This window comes from Conger conger, chromosome 5, assembly GCF_963514075.1.
Source record: "Conger conger chromosome 5, fConCon1.1, whole genome shotgun sequence".
In the NCBI taxonomy this organism is placed as follows: domain Eukaryota; kingdom Metazoa; phylum Chordata; class Actinopteri; order Anguilliformes; family Congridae; genus Conger; species Conger conger.
The window spans coordinates 8,169,576-8,188,912 of record NC_083764.1 but is presented as its reverse complement, the minus strand read 5'-3'; the positions used below and the strand labels follow the sequence as shown (position 1 = coordinate 8,188,912).

The 19,337-nt window shown below is 50.0% G+C and overlaps 1 protein-coding gene across 2 annotated transcripts in view; it reads left to right on the top strand.

Annotated features, from left to right (window-relative positions):
* armc2 (armadillo repeat containing 2) overlaps positions 1-18,317 on the top strand; it is a 25,561-nt gene extending 7,244 nt beyond the window's left edge. Inside the window, exons 5-17 of one of the 2 annotated variants that reach the window (XM_061243298.1) lie at positions 217-293; positions 1,940-2,038; positions 2,881-3,062; positions 4,275-4,377; positions 5,031-5,254; positions 8,039-8,184; positions 8,674-8,773; positions 11,801-12,095; positions 14,393-14,515; positions 15,189-15,302; positions 16,035-16,167; positions 16,934-17,088; positions 18,023-18,317. In XM_061243298.1, the coding sequence (XP_061099282.1) occupies positions 217-293; positions 1,940-2,038; positions 2,881-3,062; positions 4,275-4,377; positions 5,031-5,254; positions 8,039-8,184; positions 8,674-8,773; positions 11,801-12,095; positions 14,393-14,515; positions 15,189-15,302; positions 16,035-16,167; positions 16,934-17,088; positions 18,023-18,168 (1,897 nt within the window). In that variant the 3' untranslated portion in view covers positions 18,169-18,317. The other variant, XM_061243299.1, reaches the window with a different exon arrangement.
* Positions 18,318-19,337: the final 1,020 nt, after the last annotated feature.

Genomic DNA, 19,337 nt, shown 5'->3' with positions numbered 1-19,337 from the left:
GGATATATTGTTGATCTTACATTCCACCCTCTGTGTGTGTGTGTGTGTGTGTGTGTGTGCGCGTGTGTGTGAGAGCGTGTTTGTGTGTGTGTGTGTGTGTGTGTGTGTGTGTGCACGTGTGTGAGAGCGTGTTTGTGTGTGTGTGTGTATGTGTGCATGTGTGTGAGAGCGTGTTTCTGTGTGTATGTGCGTGTCCACCTGTTGTTTGTCTCTCAGGTTATCCAGTAGAACATCATGCCCTGCCACTGCTGAGTCTCCTGCAAAATCATCAGTTCCAGCACAAGGAGCAACAGGTCTGAACACAAACTGTTTACAAGCAGCTCTTTCCTCTAAGGCTGTGTGTGTCTGTGTGTGGTTATGTATGTGTGTGTGTGTGTATGTGTGTGTGTGTGTGAGTGTGCGCTTAGAGTGTGTGTGTGTGTGAGTGCGCTTTTCTGTGTCTGTGTGAATTTGTGTGAGTGTGCATTTTTGTGAGATTGAGTGCACGTGTGTATGTGTGAGTGCGCTTTTCTGTGCCTGTGTGCATTTGCGTCAGTGTGCGTTTTTTGTGAGGTTGTGTGCGTGTGTGTCTGTGTGTGTGTTTGTGTGCACCCACTCAACACATGCATACACATAAGCATTAGATGACTTGGCTTGCACAAATGTCATGTGCATGAGCATTTTATTGTGTAAAACTTATTTTGGTTCAGGGCAGTATCTGAAAATAAATCGCCTGCACCTTTTTTTTTCCTTTTTTTTTTTTCGTCTGCGAAGCTGCATTCTGTTGAGAACTTTAAACCGCTAAACTGTTGCTAAGGGTTCTCGCTCCCACGTTCTAAATGCGGCAGCCAATCACAGCGGGCGCCGCGAACAGCGACAACTGCTTCCTGCAACTGTTAGACAGATATGCAAATATCGGTAAAAGTGTACAAGTGGAAAACAACAGGGAAGTGCAGATGTGAACGCTGACCTTTGTGCCGCGATGAAACCTCCTCCTCCTCCATTTATTTGAAGAAACTGAACTTGTGAACCGGCGCTAATGTATCTGCGGTTATTTCAAAATGTCGCCGTTGGCGTGTCAGAAAATAGAACCGGTTCTTGGTCGGAGCAACATGTGGTACATCTTTTAATATTAGATTAAGGTATGAATGCATCAAAATGTTAGCAGATCTTTTCAAAATTCTTTATGTAAGGAATCCATTAATAATACAGGACATATCTTTGACTAACCGCTAAGAGGAAGGTTTTTTTTTCTCCCACAAACAGCAAATTCAGCATTCAGAAGTAACTCTCCAAGTTTGTTTCGAAAAGGTGAAACTTTAAGTAAAAGTTAAGGACAGATACTGGTTGACGACAGTCCGCAATGTCATTGTTCAATGGGGTTATCTAATAAAATCACGACGTGTTACTTTGTGAAAGGTTGTCCATCCTTCTGATTTATAAACTGCTTATTCCTTGTCAGGGTTGCAGGAGGTTGGAGCCTTTCCCAGCATGCACTGGGCGAGGGGCAATAATGTACCCAAGACAGGTGGCCAGTGCATTACACAAATTCAAATATCAAAAAAGAAGTGCCAGCAAATGAATACAGAAATCTGTTATTAAAGCGGAAACCGGTGGCATACAGTGCAGAGGATGATTTGGTTCCATTTTAAATAATCAAATTCAGGTGCATTGGACTCAGTTATTCAACTGAAGTCCTCATAAGCACATAATGACAGTTTGTTTGTGAAGTTGCGTGTAGTCTCGTGGCTAAGGCACATGACTGGGACCCGGAAGGTTGGTGGTTCAAGCCCCGGTGTAGCCACGATAAGATCTGCCCGCTCTTGGGCCCTTGACCCTGCATTGCTCCAGGGGGGATTGTCCCCCGCTTAGTCTAATCAACTGTCACTTTGAATAGGGTTGAGTCTTGTGTTGCATCATGTGATTGCAGTGTGTGTTTTTCCTTGCTGTCCCCCGGTAGATTTGGGCGGAGGAGAAGTGAAAGACCCGTTGGAGGAGAGTGTGTTCTGGGAGACGCAAATAGCCCCCCTCCTACAGCAACTCGAGTCTGACCCACAGGGTAAGAGCTTTCGCAATCAAACCGCTGAATACCGCGGAGGAAGACAAGTTATTATCTTCTTCTGAGCGCGTTTCACATGTTCATCTCGCTGATTTTAACACTGATCTTGATGCAGTTTCACTTCAGGGCTTGAGGTGGTTAGGGTAGACCAATCCAAAAGCACCCCCTACCTCAAAACAAACCTTATCATCGAGAAGAAAATGGGGTTTTGGGTTTCAGGAAAATAATTTCAGTGCAGAGCACGATGCCTGTCAGTGTGAGAAAATGTCAAGAGATGAAATCTAATGATAGTAAATATTTTAGTCCTTTTAAAATTGAATGGAACCGAGTTTGAAAGACAAATATTAAATATTTATCTTGAAATATACCAACTGCTTCTTGGCTCATGCATAAGACACTGTTTACAGCTGGAGCTAGATTTCCTGATTCTAACTGGTTTAACTATTAAACACACTGGAATTCTGTTGACCCGACATTTCCTATACAGAGAAAATACTCATTTTTGAAAAAGAAACCGTAAGCACATGAAGCTTTAACCCATCGGTGCCACTGACACCCTGCAAAAGTTAAACTGGGAGGCTATTTTTAAACCGGATACCCAAGTTTCAGTTTTGCGAGATATAATTGTACATGCTCTTGTACATATTGTTCTTAATCGGATGAATCTGTTGGGGGGCAGAGGAACTCTCTGTACGCGATCAGACCTCAGGAAATGGGTAGATGTACTGAAGCGTTTAGGACATGCAAAAACAGGGCTGTCTCGGAGTGCCCGGGCGGGCGTGGCCGGCTGTGTTTGTGAATGAGCGCTGACGCGAAATCGCCGGGGTGTGACATCATCGCAGACGGCGCGGCGGGCGTGGAGCGGCTCTGCGGGGCCTGCCGGAGGCTGCACTGCATGCTGGGACAGGCCGACCTCCTGGGGCGGAGGTGCGGGAGACGGGGCGTCCTGCTGAGGGCGCTGTTCCGGCTGATCGACGTGGGCTCCGCCCGGCTCACCCTGGAGCTGGCCGAGCTCATCCTGGCGGTCAGTGTAAACGCACGCCGACGCTGTCAGATCCGCTCCGACAGGGTGCTTTCAGCGGCCCGGGAGAACGCACCCCCGGCACAGTGTCAAATCCGCTCCGACAGGGTGCTTTACGCTAACAGAGGACATATTCTATACCGACACAGATTAGGCCCATTCTTGGACTAAATTGAGTTTTATATGGAGAATCAAAAATATGAATGAGTCTACATTACATTACATTATTGACATTTGGCAGACGCTCTTATCCAGAGCGACATACAGTTGATTAGACTAAGCAGGAGACAATCCCCCCTGGAGCAATGCAGGGTTAAGGGCCTTGCTCAAGGGCCCAACGGCTGTGCGGATCTTATTGTGGCTGCACCGGGATTCAAACCACCGACCTTGTGTGTCCCAGTCATTTACCTTAACCACTAAGCTACAGACCGCCCCTAGGAGTCTAGGACTAGGCTTAACTTGTCTCTGTGAAACTGGCCTCCCACAGTGCCTGCTGCAGGCAGCTTGAAACCAGAAGGTTGTAGGTTCAGTTCCCAGGTTGGACTCTGCTCCTGTACCCTTGAGCAAGATCCTCAACCCAAGCGCTTCAGTATAGAATGGACACTGCTGTAAATGCTAAGTCGCTCTGGGTAAGAGCATCTGCTAAGTGGCAGGAACATATTGTCCCTGTTGGACTCATTTGAGCTGTTTAAGTTGATTCAACATTACTGGAATTGATGGCACACTGTCAGAGATGATTTAGCCTTGCTGCGTACTGGCCCCTGGTGCCCAATGGTCAGCAACACGGTTTTGCAAATGAATCAGAATTGCTAGTGGTGGCTAGCGGTCTCCAGTAGCTAATGGAACAAGAAAAGGCCCACAGATCAGATCTTACACTGTGGTGTTGATTTGTTAGCGCTGCGTGGATGGCCTAGGCTTCTGCAATACTGAATACAACTAACAGTTCAGTTCTGTTCTCCTGTTGTTCAGCTCTATTGAGCAAACAGTTCAGTTCGCTTTTTCAGCTAACAACCTCTAATGCAGTCAGCAGCTGAAGAAAAAAACTATAACAAAGAAATCATGGTCTGGTTAAAACCACATAAGCAGAACAAGACGTGTCATAAATGGTTTGCATTTCTGTTAGGCCTTATACAGAGCTTGTATAATGCAGGCGTTTTATAACCGTTATTGTCAAAGAGATGTCGTCATCTGTTTTGTGTCACTTTTTATTTTCAGCTCAGCGTCAGCGGGAACAATCTGCTCAATATCTGCAAACTGGTCTTTAAGATCAGCCGCAGCGAAAACAATGACACGCTCTTCCAAAATAACTCCATCGTTGGTGAGTTACTTCTCTAAAGCCTGCTTATAATCAGCGTAACTAAAGTTACTCAACACGATTTGCTCGATCGGAACAAACCGTCTTCACAGGCCGCCCAGGCATTTATTTAATGCCGTACCTAAGCCCAACCTCACTCTTTGCCCTAAGATGTGTTCTTTTTTTATTATGCAGAGAACCAAACTGTTGTTCGCACTTTTGTTCATGGAGCAAGGAGAGTGGAGAATCAGATCTTCTTTTTGGAATGCTTTTTCATGAGTTGGTGTTCTAGAACATTGCTTAACATTTTTTGTGATTGTGACATCAGCATCAGAATGTTCAGTTAAAGGGGCAGTTCACCCAAAGAGTTTGCCTTTCACAGTTCCCCCTTATGCAGATTACAATCTATCTATCCCGATAGTTTCACTTAGATGTGACAAATTTACCACAACTTTTTTCTCATATGCACTTTACCGCGATATAACCTGCCTCTTGGAAAGTGGAAACGTACTTTGATTCGATTTTTAGGCGAGCTGCCCCTTTAAGAGCGTTCTAAGCGCGCATTATGACCTCACACCTGAGGGGGTGAGAACGCAGGTTGCGTCGTGATGCCGTTTGAGGGCCGCCCCGGCGTTTTCAGCGGGGGCGATGACGCGGGCGTCTCTGACCCCCCCCAGACTCCCTGGTCTGCGTGCTGCGCTCGGAGGACGTCCTGCCCGCGGCCGAGGCGGCCCTCTACTGCATGGGAACGCTGAAGTTCCTGTCGGGAAACCGGGCTCTGCTCCGAGCGCTGGTCGCCGCGGGCTGCGTCCCTGCCCTGCTGCGATTGGCCGGCGGGCTCACGCGCGACGCCCCGCCCGGCCACGCCCACTTCACCGTCTCCGGGCACATCCTGGTGCAGGTGAGCGTCTCGGGAGGCCAGAGGAGCCCCTCGCCTCCGCCTGGACCTTTCATCTCTGTCCTCTCTGTCTCCGCCTCCTGTCTCTCGCCTTTTCAATGTCTTATCCTTCCACCACTCCTGCCTTCAAATAAATATGCAGGTTGTAATGAGAAAAAATCTATTATTCAACATTTTATGTTGTTTACATTGCAGGTAACACCAGAAAAATAACAAATGACAAAGAAACGGCACATTAATTATTTAATGAAATGTATAAAAATGATAAAAATACATTAAGTTCTACTCAAGTTTAGAAGTTAATAATTGCTGGGCAGACAGGGAACTGCAACTTGACTGGTTGGCAGAGGCATACGACCGCAAGGCAGTTATTTTGCTCTTGTTCACTATTCACCCTCCTCTCTCTCTCTCCCTCTTCTCTCTCTCTCCATCCTCTCTCTCCTCTCTCTCTCTCTCTCCCTCCCTCCTCTCTCTTTCTCAAGCTGTCTTTGTGCTTCTTTCAGTTGTGTTGTTTTTATCGCTCAATCAATATCAAGTGTCAAGATCAGCTGTAAGTTTCTTCCTGTATTTTAGCAGGAATAAAATGTGAAATATTCCTGGGAGCGTTTTGTGCCGTACAGTTCCGGGAATTTGTTTGTGTTATTGTCTGGATTTTTTTTTTTTTTCTTCCCTCAATTCACTTCCAACGTCATTTTTTACGGAGGACATTTTGTCCAATAGGACTTTCCCCCAGTCTACTAAACTAAACATCCTGGAACAGCACAGTCTCTGAGTGCTGATGTGAGCACGTGTGGGATGAGCAGTGCTTATCCGTGAGCTACGCAAAGTTTCACTGGTTCGCTCTGAAGCAGACCTGGGTTCGAATAGTATTTGTGGCGAGAAAAGACTCCTCGATGGGAAGAGCCCGGCTATGGAGGGGCCCATCCTCTGCTGGACGATACTTTCAGATGGTGACATTTAGTGTAGTAAACTAGTCGGTAAACAGGGACCGATGGAGAGACAGGAGAGAGAGGGATGGGGAGAGAGAGACTAACAGAGAGAGAGAAGGAGGGGGAGAGAGAGACTGACAGAGAGAGAGATGGAGGGGGAGAGAGAGACTAACAGAGAGAGAGGGATGGGGGAGAGAAAGGGACGGGCAGAGAGAGAGAGGGGGGAGAGAGAGAGACTGACAGAGAGAGAGTGTGACTGACAGAGAGAGAGACTGACAGAGAGAGAGTGTGACTGACAGAGAGAGAGACTGACAGAGAGAGAGTGTGACTGACAGAGAGAGAGACTGACAGAGAGAGAGTGTGACTGACAGAGAGAGAGGGAGGGGGGGGAGAGAGAGAGAGACTGAGAGAGAGAGAGCAGTGTTGTTGCTGTACTAGGAGCAGGCCCTCTGCAGCGGGAGTGTGTTTGTGTGTGGGCTCTTGGCCCTGTGTTCCGCGCTGCGGTTCTTCAGTGCGGGGGAACGGGACGTACTCAGCCTTAAGAGTCTTTGTGATCGCCGTGACAACGCGCCTTTGTCCAGAACCCGCTGTGAACCGCTCCGGCCGCAGCTCCGGCAGAAAGATGAACATCCCGCTCTGTCCTCTCTCAGCCAGGGAGCGGGAGTCGTCCCCTGGGCTAACCTTGAACGAGGCATGTGTAAACGGTGCTATAGCACGGTTATTCCTCTCATAAAAACAACGACATGAAAGATCCCCGTCAGCCCCAGAACTCTCGAGTCAGTGTTCTAGAACTCTCCACTGCTTTCGGCTGCCGGCTTTCGATTGTGACATCAGCAGCGGAATGTTCAGTCGAGAACGTTCCAGGGACAGGTTGTGACCTCACACCTCGAAGGGTTAAAGCAGGGCCAGCAGGCTTGTGAGCTGTGGTCGAACGCTCCGCTTACCGCGCCGTTCGACACAAACAAGGGCCTGCATCATGTCTGCTAGCAGCTAAACCACAACAGGCCACGCTGAGCTGAAGCCAAGAAGCGGAGTGGAAACAGGAGACCTGTTACTTATTGCTATTGCCCATTACTTTTGTGCTAAATAAGACAAAAATATTACAAGTTAGACTCATTTCAGAATTTTAACTTGTTACATTACATTACATTACGTGGCATTTAGCAGACGCTCGTATCCAGAGCAACGTACAACAAAGTGCACTTGTCAAGTGAGCAGTAGCTTAAAGCAAGCTAATATTCTCTACTTAAGGGGGGGGGGGGGTTAGTCTTATTACACAACAAAAACACTTGTTAAGATGGACTTTGCTGTGTAAAAAGCACTTGGCAGCGATTGCGCTTTTAAAACGTTTGTTCGGTTTGTTCAGATCGCGTCTTGCTGGTCGGAGTGGCGCGAGTGTGTTTTGATTGGCTCGTGCCGCAGCAGAGGAAGTGAGGCTGACGATGGCGAGGCGAACGATTCTGAGCCCTGAGCAGTGGATCGGTGGGGCTCTCGCTCCGCGTAGTTCACATGGAGTCAGGTGAAGCTGCATCGAGGAGAACGAACCCTCAGCGTGCTCAAGGCTTCCAGGCTGTTCTCTCAGCTCCCATTGGGATCAAAGGGGTCGGGGTTAAGATTTTATTTAAGGTGGGGGGACGGGGGGGGGGTTGGTTCATATATTATGACGGCGAGGTTTATTCCACTCTATGGCTGAGTTGATATATTTGGCTTCCGGCTGCTGCGAAATCGCACACAAATCCTCGTCGAGGCGCTGTACTAAATCCTCGTTATTTTACGAGGATCGCGCTACGCCCTGACGCAGTTCGTGATGCCTGACGCCCCCCCCTCCCCCCCATCCACGGCGTGTCCTTCTTTCCAGCTCACCGCCACCCTCAGGAACTTGGTGGACCTTCCCGAGGCCCGCCCCCCGTTCCTGTCCAATCAGGGCTTCCCGGCGCTGTGCGCCGTCCTGCGGCATCACCACGGCGACAAGGACGTGTGCACCAACGCGGCCCGGATACTCAGGTAGCGGTCGAACGGGGGTCACGCCGCACCACACCGTATGAGGTCTAATGGCACCCAGGCCCTGCTCTTAAAATAGAAACCACGCGGCCGGTGTACATGACTGCAGCTTGGAATAGGCCTGACGCATAGCCCATTGAAAACTAATAGGTGTTTTGGCAACAGGAGCGCCCGCCCGTACGCACTGTGTTTTGAATGCACTCGGAGAGTGTGAGCCCAGTTTTAACCCTTTGAAGCTGCAGGTTGTTGTTGGCTTTTTTTTTTTTTGGAATGTTTTCTTTCCCACAACGTTCCTAAGTCCACGTTCTAGAACTCTACATTTCAGTCGCCAGTTGTGATTGTGACATCGGCGCTGGAATGTTCAGTTGAGAACATTCTAATGCTGTGACCTCACGCCTTGAAGGGTTTGTTTGTTTGGGGCCCCCGTGAGAAGCGAGAGCCATTTTGTTCAGAGTGCTTTTTTTTTCAAAAACGGCCATCTTCTGTCCCCAGCAAGCTGTCCTCCTACAGTGAGTGCTGCACTGCCCTGGCCAGCTTCCCTGGGTGCTACGGTGTATTTATAGAGCTGCTGAGAAAACATCAGAAAAAGCAGGTAGGTACCAAACCCCCCCCCCCCCCCCCCCCCCGCCTGAGTTACCTGTGATCTACCTGCTGAAGTTCAACGCTCTTCTGTTCTGTTGCCAGCTGAAAACACACCTGTTTACACTCCCAGCACCGAACTCTGAGCATTTATTATGGCTTTACAAGCCCTGCCACCGTGCCTTCAGTCCTGTCTCTTACCTAAAGGGCCACTAAATAAAATGGTAGTTGCTTACAAAGAGAAAAAATACAAAGATATGATTTGTATATATTTTTTTATCATAAAAATAATGATGAAGGATTCCCAAGAAAGTTGCCCTTTAACCCTTTGAAGAGTTGTTTTTGATGTCGGAATTCAGAGTCAGTGTTCTAGAACCAGCAGTGATTGTTACATCCGCATCGGAATGTTCAGTTAAGAACACTCTAATCGCATGTTTTGTGACCTCACACCTCGAAGGGTTAACGTAGGACACTCGGTCTGTGAGGGGGGGGAGGGGGGGGGGAAATGAACTTTATGTTGTAGGTTTATGAATGTGGTGCGAGGTTTGTGTTTATGCTGTGGGCTGCTCCCATTGGCTGTGGCAGCGGTGGCCTGACATAATGTCTGCCTTTTTCACCCTAAACCTGTGCGTGTGCGGTTCTGTAAGCCTGGACGCACGACAGCGTCTGCCCCTGCTGTAAGTGTGGGCCTGATGTCAGGGCGGGTGTGCGGGGGGCGGAGGGGCGGGGGCGGGCGTGTTCACGCGCGCGGCGTGTTTTTATCGCTCAGGAGCGAGCGTGTCACGCCGTGTTCTCTGTCGCGCTCCTACAGACTGTACGTGAGGTCTCCGCCGTCGACCTAATTCACGCTGTTCTGTTCCCGGTGCGTACTGACTGGAACATGGGGTGGGTACTTATGTCGAGTAGCGGGAAGCAGGAAAAATGGGATGGGGGGGTGGGGGGGGGGGGGGGGGGGGGGCAGGATGTGAAAAGATTTAAATATGTCCAATAAACGGAACGCGTGCGTACCATGTGAGTGTTACACGCCGGGACTGTCCGAGATGTTTGTGCACGCAAGCCCGTGCCGGCTCTGCGGTAGCAATAAATGTAATCATAATGGCTTTACGGCCGCGTTTTATAACGCGCACTAAAAATGTATCCAGGTCAGAGAAATATAGGGTGTGAAGCCGTCTCTCTGCGCGCTGGAGCCGGGCCCCGGCGTGTGAAAGGCTTCGTCGGTTTCCGAAGTGAGAGACCGCAGGTGGGATGGTCCCGTGCGGGCCTGCGAGACTGCCTGTGGTGTGGAGATCCCCAGACAGCAAAAACACACAGGAAGAGGTGTGGGGGGGGGGGGGGCGGGGGGGGTGTAAGAGATATTTCTGACAGGATCTGGTCGGACCAGAATGGGGGTGGACTTCCCCCCTCCCCTCTGCGTGCAGTGGCGCTGGTGTCACACGCTTAGCAGTGAGACGGTTAGCAGCCCAGCAAAACAAGCTTAGCGTCTGTGCGCTGAGCACACACGGTGTGCGGCTGTGTGTGCGGCGTGCTGCTGTCAACAATGAAGTACTGATAGTGTGTGTGTGTGTGTGTGTGTGTGTGTGTGTGTGTGTGCGCGGTGTACTGTTATGAACAATGAAGTACTGATAGTGTGTGTGTGTGTGTGTGTGTGTGTGTGGTGTGCTGTTATCAACAATGAAGTACTGATAGTGTGTGTGTGTGTGTGTGTGTGTGTGTGTGTCTGCGCGCGCGGTGTACTGTTATGAACAATGACGTACTGGTAGTGTGTGTGCGGTGTACTGTTATGAACAATGAAGTACTGGTAGTGTGTGTGTGTGTGTGTGTGCTTGTGTGTGGGGTGTGCTGTTATGAACAATGAAGTACTGGTAGTGTGTGTGTGTGTGTGTGTGCTTGTGTGTGGGGTGTGCTGTTATGAACAATAAGGGTGTCAAATACTGATAGTGCGTGTGTGTGTGTGTGTGTGTGCGTGTGCGTGTGTGCGTGAGCCTGTGCATTTGTGTATGCATGTGTGTGTGTGTGTATGTGTGTATGTGCCTGTGTGTGTGGTAATGCACGTGTGTGTTTGTTAGTGTCTGATGTTACATTTTGAGCAACATGAGCACAACTGAACAGGTGAGTGGGTAATGGAAGTTTCCATTGCAGTTCTGTATCTTTCCATTGTAGTCCTGTGTGTTTCCTATGCAGTCTACTGATAAAGAGTATAAACAGGTTCAGAAGCCTGGCAGGGCAGTAACAGAGTGTATCAATAACAGCCCACTGCAAAAACAATAATAACATATTCAACATTTATATTTTAGTCTTATACTGAGACTTAAAATTGTATTTACTCTACTCGTATTTTTTCTAAATAAGACTAACATATTGACAGTGAAGTGGCTCACTTGAAGATTTGCCAGTTGAATAGAAAGATTCACTCGTCATGCAAACATTAACTTGAAATGAGCTAACATTTTCTACTAAAAGATCTCTTACTACAAGACTAAAACACTTGTTGAGAGCCATGTTTTGCAGTGTAAGTGACCCTGTCCCTGGCTCTATCCCTGACCCTATCCTTATCCCTGACCCTGACCCTGACCCTGTCCCTATCCTTATCCCTGACCCTGACCCTGACCCTGACCCTGTCCCTGTCCCTGACCCTGGCTCTCCCTGACCCTGACCCTGGCTCTCCCTGACCCTGTCCCTGTCCCTGTCCCTATCCTTATCCCTGACCCTGCCCCTGACCCTGACCCTGGCTCTCCCTGGCTCTCCCTGTCTCTATCCCTGTCCCTGTCCCTGTCCCTGTCCCTGTCCCTGACCCTGTCCCTGTCCCTGTCCCTGTCCTTATCCCTGACCCTGACCCTGGCTCTCCCTGGCTCTCCCTGGCTCTATCCCTGACCCTGACCCTGACCCTGGCTCTCCCTATCCCTGTCCCTGTCCCTATCCCTGTCCCTGTCCCTGTCCCTGTCCCTGTCCCTGTCCCTGTCCCTGTCCCTGACCCTGACCCTGACCCTGTCCCTGGCTCTGTCCCTGACCGTGACCCTGACGCTGTCCTCTGCTCCTGCAGGACCTGGTGCTGCGCCTCGTCTTCACGCTGGGGAACCTGACGGCCAAGAACGCGGACGCTCGCGAGCGGTTATGGGCGGAGCCGGGGGCCCTGGACACGCTGCTGGGGCTCTTCCTGTCGTACCGGGGCCCCGACGCCCCCCCGCAGGGCCCCGGGGACCCCCCCCGGCCCTCGGAGAGGGAGGACGTTCTCATCAAGCTGATCCGGGTCCTGGCCAACCTGTCCATCCACCCGGCCGCGGGCACAGCCCTGGCGGCTGACGGGCAGTGCGTGGAGCTCCTACTGAGCGTGCTCGGTAGGCCACGCCGCCGCCTTCGCGTCTGCCTGTCTGCACTGCAGCGCTCCCAGTGTTCCCAACCAGTTGTAAGGGACACAGGGGGGAAAAAAAGGGAACACTATTCAACGCGTCAAACCCCTTAAGTGGACAGGCTACTGCAGCAGAACACCAATAACTCTAAAAAATACGTCTAATAAATGCCTAATAAAGAGCGCACTGAATGTATGAAGTAACACATTTATTAATAGACCACTTTTCAGCTGTCTGGGATTACCTGGGTGACACAGCTAATGTCTGCAGAATATTTTCCTTTAAAATGGCAGGAGAGTGTGCCTAAGGGAAGTGACACAGTTTTAAAACCCAAGGGTAGTCACAACAAATATTGATTTGGTTCAGTTTTTAACTGTTCACTGCTCTTTACAGTACATTTCTCGATATTTAAACCACTTGTTTTCGTTATTTCTAAAGCGTCTTTGCTTTACAGTATTTTATTGCGAGTGACCTTTGCACAGTACAGTATGTGCAGTGCGTAGGTTTCTAGCATTGAAACGAGGCCTGCCTTTCACGCTGCGTTTCTCTTTTTATCCGAGCGCATTTGAGGATGTTCGCGTCTGAGCCGAACCAAATACAGGAAATCAGAAGGCTTGCGGTTTTAGCGAGAGAGATCCGAGACGATCTCGCTTTCTTGCACTTTCGTTCAACTGCCAGGTGCGGATGGCGCACGTGGCCTCGTGCCCGCGACAGCCCCCGAGAGTTCGGTTCCGCGCTCGAAGAGCGCTCCCCGCGTGCAGAGAGCGCTCTCCGCCCGACCCGGGTCTGTTCCGGCCCCCGGCGCTCTCAGAGATATCCTGTTTTCATCGCCTCTCGCAATCCAGTCAATCAGCGCGGCTGATATCCGCAGATAACACCCGTTTCCAGGCACCCGTCTGAAACGAAACCCCTAACTCCTGTCTGACTCGCGCAGAGTGCCACGCCGAAATTACATTTGCGGTCGACGCGAATTGCAGATACTGAGAACGGGGACAAAAATCTCGATTCCCGTAAACCGAGATAACCGGTTAATCAGATGTTCGGTCAAACGCACTCAACACTGTATTAAGGGCGTACGCTAGTCAATCAAAACCGTTGTTTTGAAATTCTAAACGTATCTAAATACAGTCTTCCTTGCTCCGAAAAGTGTTAAGTTCTTCCTGTTTCAGTGGCTTCCGTTGGATTTTAAACCTTGTTCATGTGTATGCCTTACACAGGTGCGAAACGTGTTTTTTTTCATCATGAAAGAAAGGAAGGTTCGTTATCGTACTGGGCCGCAGAGTGCTTGAGCCGGAATGGCCGCTTGAGCCGGGACAAAGCGACTGTCATTCATCGTGCTACGCTACCCTGTGCTGCGCAAACGGCTCTCCGCCTCTGGAGGCGGTGACTGTAATGCTAACCGCTAAACCAGGCGCAGGCTACAGTGCGTGTATGCGTGACACGAGCGAAACCAACGTGAGCGAAAGCCCTTTGTCATTCAAGCACGGATCGCCACCAAACGCCTGATTTACTGTACGGCGAGGAATTCTCTGTGCCCCAAGCAGGTTTCACTGGCAAATTCCACTGTCAACAGTTCATATAGCGCTGAACATCTTGTGCGACTTGCCAATTTTTACATAATACGTGTGTCTTGTAAAACAAAATGACAGTAAAATATAGTTAAAATGTTTTTTTTATTTTTCATTGAATATTCCTTATAGTGTAGGTTTCAGTACAGTAGAATGCATATGGTTCTTGAGATTAAGCCCATGGACCATGCAGAACAGGACATAATGAGGACAGAGGTGAAATACCAGGTGTATTGAGGATATTACATTTTACATTTACATTTTAGTCATTTGGCAGACGCTTTTAATCCAAAGCGACTTACAAGTGCATAGGTTGTACCATAAGTCAAAGCATCACATCCAGAAACTAGCAAAATACACATGAAATGCTGTTCTAAACATAGTTGTCATCATAAGGGCATCTATGGATGGATAGGGATATCAGAAAGGAGGGGCGGGGGAAATCAGGAGGGAGGACTAAGGTAGAGTTTGAAAAGGTGGGTTTTGAGTCTGCGTCGAAATAGGGGGAGGGATTCTGCTGTTCTGACAGTGGTAGGCAGGTCATTCCACCACTGAGGAACCAGAACGGAAAACAGGCGTGAACGTGCAGCTCGACCGCCGGGTGCACGTAGAGAGGGAATATTGAAGAAAAGTATTAAACAAATATTAAACAAAAGTAGGAGATTACCGCCAGCGCTAACGTGCTAAAGGCTAATGGGCCTCCGCGTCCCGTTCCAGAGCTCAGGGCGGTGGAGGACTGTGAGGAGCTGGTGATCAACGCCGCCGCCGCCGTCAACAACCTGTCCTTCTACCGAGAGGAGGGCTCGTCCGTCAGGGCCCGGGAGCTGGCCGTCGCTCAGCGTAAGCGCCGCCCCCCGCCCCCCGTCCGCAGCTGGGACGGGCGAGACCGGGCCCGTGTCTGCTCTCCTGGATCTCTGCCCAACTCCTGCTCTTAGTCATTTCATTCACCCGACCGTTTACATTGGGGGTGTCAGACTCCAGTGTTTGCTGGTATTTGTGGTTTCCTTTCAATCAGCAGCCAATTAAGGCCTTGAACAAGGTGCGTGGACTCTGAAAAGACTTTGAAATGCATCTCTCGTGCTGAAACACACCAAACACCAGCAGACACTGTGGCCCTCCAGGACTGGAGTAAATCCTGCATACACACCGGCCCTCCAGGACTGGAGTTAATGCATGAATGTAGATGTTGTTATGGGGTGTGACTGAGACGTTGGCCGTGTGTGACTGAGACGTTGACTGTGTGACTGAGACGTTGTCTGAGACGTTGGCCGTCTGTGACTGAGACGTTGTCTGTCTGTGACTGAGACGTTGTCTGTCTGTGACTGAGACGTTGTCTGTCTGTGACTGAGACGTTGACTGTGTGTGACTGAGACGTTGACTGTGTGACTGAGACGTTGTCTGAGACGTTGGCCGTGTGTCTGAGATGTTGACTGTGTGTCTGAAACCTTGGCCGTGTGTCTGAGACGTTGTCTGAGACGTTGGCCGCGTGTGACCGTGTTCTCTCCCCCCGCAGTGATGCTGCAGCTCCTCCTGAGCCGCAGCAGGGCCGGGATGCTGGAGGCCACACGCGTGTTTGGGAACCTCTCACAGTCCCGGACGGTGCGGGACTTCATCCTCCAGCACAAAGGTACGCCGTGTTCCCCACCGCAAGGCCCTGTCCCCCCCCCCCCCCCCTCACCTTCACGCTACAGGACAGTCAATTATTCACCAGAACTGGAGTGTGACGCCACTTAAAGCGCCGTCCCCCTGTGGAATGTTCTCGCTGCGGAACATCGCCGTGACGACAGAGAGGTCGTTCCACCCTGCCCCCCCATCCTGCCGTGCGACCTTCATATGTCACCTTACACAACATTTCATAACGGATAACCGCACAGAGTAAAACCTAAAAAAGACCTAAAAAACTGCTCTGTGCAGTTATCCGGCTAGCTCTGTAATCCTGCTTTGTGGAACAGGCCCCAGGAGTTAGGAGCACATTACTCCCATTCATAATCTTTTAAAGAGTTCCTCCTCTGGGTTGTTCTCCATGTTGAGACCTTCACATTGTAAGGTTCGAACTGACATTTTTGACAACAATGAGTAAATGCCATAAATATGTTGATTATGGGACAATTTGACAGGACTGTGAGGTTGTTCATTCGGAGTACTTTTTGATCTATGAAGAACTGCCCTCCATTTCAGTGTTAGTATGTGAAAGCTTTGAAACTGAATGTCTCGAAAAAAAACTCTGAACGCAGACAGAACTGTATAATTCCAAGGTCAGAGTGTGTCGGTTTTAGTCGAGTGAACAACAGCACATTTCTGTCCCAGATGCGTTTCCCGTGGTCCTTTTGATGTGTGCGCTTTGTGTTCTGCGGTTCAGTCCACCAGTTTCTGGTGACCCTCCTGGACTCGAAGAGCCCGGACGTGTGTTTCTCCGCGTGCGGCGTGCTGGTGAACCTCACCGCAGACCGAGACAAGAGGGCGCCGCTGCGGGAGGAGGGTCTGATCCAGAAGTAAGGCCGGATTTTGGGGAAGTCCGCTCTGCCAGAATTAGGGCCCGATTCATTCTGAGTTCACGTTTTCCAGGAACTCTGAGGTACAGATTTAAGCCTGCTATTTTTATTTAGTGCACAAAGGAACGGCTGCAGATCGCTCTACTGTTCCCACTGGTTTTCATCCCACGGGGTCTTTTTAAAACCTCTCTTGCTGGGTCATTGGAGGCTGTGTGTGTGTGTGTGTGTGTGTGGAGTATTTGTTTGTATGGGGTATGTCTGTGTGGGGTATGTTTATGGGTGTGTGTGTCGGGGGGGGTGGTATGGGGGTGGGTGGGTGTGTGTGTGTGTGTGTTTATGGGTGTATATTTGCGTGTGTGTGTTTATGGGTGTGTATTTGCGTGTGTGTGTGTGGGTTATGTTTATGGGTGTGTGTGTGTGTGTGCGGGGTATGTTTTCGTATGTGTATGGGGGATGTGGTATGGGTGTATATATGTCTGTGTGGGGTATGTTTATGGGTGTGTGTGTGTGTGTGTGTGTGTGTGTGTGTGTGGGGGGGGGGTGTGGTATGGGGGTGGGTGTGTGTGTGTGTGTTTATGTGTGTATATTTGCATGTGTGTGTTTATTGCGTGTGTATTTGCGTGTGTGTGTGTGTGTGTGTGTGTGTGTGTGTGCAGGGTATGTTTATGGGTGTGTGTGTGTGCCCCTGCTCTGCAGCAGTTTTGAAGCCCTCTTGGGGGTTCAGTATATTTCGGGGGGTGTAGCTCTGTTCCTCTCCCCCGGGCAGGCTGCTGGAGTGCCTGCGGGACCTGGGTCCAGAGGACTGGCAGCTGGCCGGCCTGCTCTGCCAGACCCTGTGGAACAGCACTGAGGACGGAGCGGCCCTGTGCTACAACGAGCAGGAGACCGCCAGCCTGCTCCACCTCCTCACCCTGTACCTAGGTAACCAGCAGCCCCGGCTCCGCCCCCTCAACCTGTATCTAGGTAACCAGGAGCCCCAGCTCCACCTCCTCACCCTGTATCTAGGTAACCAGGAGCCCCAGCTCCGCCCCCTCAACCTGTATCTAGGTAACCAGCAGCCCCGGCTCCGCCCCCTCAACCTGTATCTAGGTAACCAGCAGCCCCGGCTCCGCCCCCTCAACCTGTATCTAGGTAACCAGCAGCCCCGGCTCTGCCCCCTCATCCTGTATCTAGGTATCCAGGAGCCCGGCTCCTTCCCCTCACCCTGTACCTAGGTAACCAGCAGCCCTGGCTCCTCCCCCTCACCCTGTACCTAGGTAACCAGCAGCCCTGGCTCCTCCCCCTCACCCTGTACCTAGGTAACCAGGAGCCCGGCTCCACCTCCTCACCCTGTATCTAGGTAACCAGGAGCCCGGCTCCTTCCCCTCACCCTGTACCTAGGTAACCAGCAGCCCTGGCTCCTCCCCCTCACCCTGTACCTAGGTAACCAGGAGCCCGGCTCCTTCCCCTCACCCTGTACCTAGGTAACCAGGAGCCCTGGCTCCTCCCCCTCACCCTGTACCTAGGTAACCAGCAGCCCTGGCTCCGCCCCCTCACAAGGGCAACAGCTGTTCATTTAACCTTTTGAAGGGTAGCTTTGTTGGAATATTTTTGTTTTGTTTTTCTGAGTCCAGGACGTGTTCCAGGACTCTGTGTACTTTCATGTTGCTCTCTGATACCAGTCCTGATTCTTGTACCATATTGCGAGTGTACAGATAAGAAAATCAGTGTGACCAACTGTAATTTCAGTTGTTTTTTCACACAGCACACCGAACACCATATCTGGAGCTAAACCTCAGCCTTTCGGTCTTCGAATCGGCTGGCAGAACCCTGTTTTGAGTCACCGTTTCCTAAACGCTCTTTCGCTGACCCACAGACGAAGACGTGATTCACCAGTGGCACGCGGGCGAGGATGTGCGAGAGGTGCAGCGAGCATGCTGGGAGTTGGAGTTTTTACCCGTGGCCCAGAGGCTGAGGAGCAGAATCCAGAGCCTGCAGGAGCCCCTCGGTGGCCCCTGTTAGCAGCCGACCCCCCCCCCACGGCTCTGCCTCCGCAATGTTATCTACGCCCTCCCCCTAATCATGCACTTTAGTGCTCGTGTGATGCCCTGCACAATACTCACGCTCGGCTTCAGTCTACGTGAGATCATATCCAGCAAAACAACGACTGTTTGCACTATATATATATATATATATATATAAAAAAGGGAAAATAAAAATTTTAAATCTTTTCCAAAATTAAGCATTTTTTGTGTGATAATTTTGTTTGTGTGGGTGAATATTGTGCGTGAAATAATGCTTAACAAGATAACTCTTTAAAAACTTTATTACACAAATATGGCAAAGATAACAAACGAGTGACAGCCTTATATTCCGTTAATCACATCAAATGACACAAAATGGCACCCTTCCTTCCTCTAATAAAATGCAGTTGCTTCTCAGTAATACAGTAATAGGCTGTAATTACAATGTAACTAACACAATAACCCGACGATACGTTTCCATAGAATTCACAAAGCCACAATTATAAACTCATGGTACACTTCACATATTTTGAAATTTACATGGAATAAGTCGATCATGAGAAAGCAGGTCATTGCTAAGTGTTTCCCCAATAACAGTAGCCAATAAAATACACCATTTTAATCCAGTACTCTTTGAACAGCCAATAAGAATGCACGTTTTAACCCAGTGTTCTTGAAACGGCCAATAAGAATGTGGGTGTCAAATGAGAGCCGGCGCCAAGGAAGTGTACAGATGTGTAGCCTTGCGGAATTATCCGTTTGTTTGCGAAATATTGCGATCTTCCCTGGTCTACGCGAAGGCTAATGAACTGGAGTGTGCTGTTTTGTTGGGCTAAGACCACAAGGGGACCACCGTAGGAACATGCTGAGATCCAGCCAGGACTCATAAAGAACACAAAACGCTTCTTGGTCCCGTTACGGTCCTAGCCCATTTGAGTCACCCAGGTGACCCCCGTGTGTCGTACTGCTACTTCAACGGTCTTCAATTGTTGTGCGCCATCTCTTAGGACAGGGTGTCCACTCTTACGTGAACAGGGCCTGTGTAGGAACAGGTTTGTGTTTTAGCCCAGCACTAAACACACACCGATTCTGCTCACCAAGGCCTTGACTGAAGACCATGATGAATTTCTCGAATTTTTGGTGTCCCAAGTGCCGGGCCAAAACTAA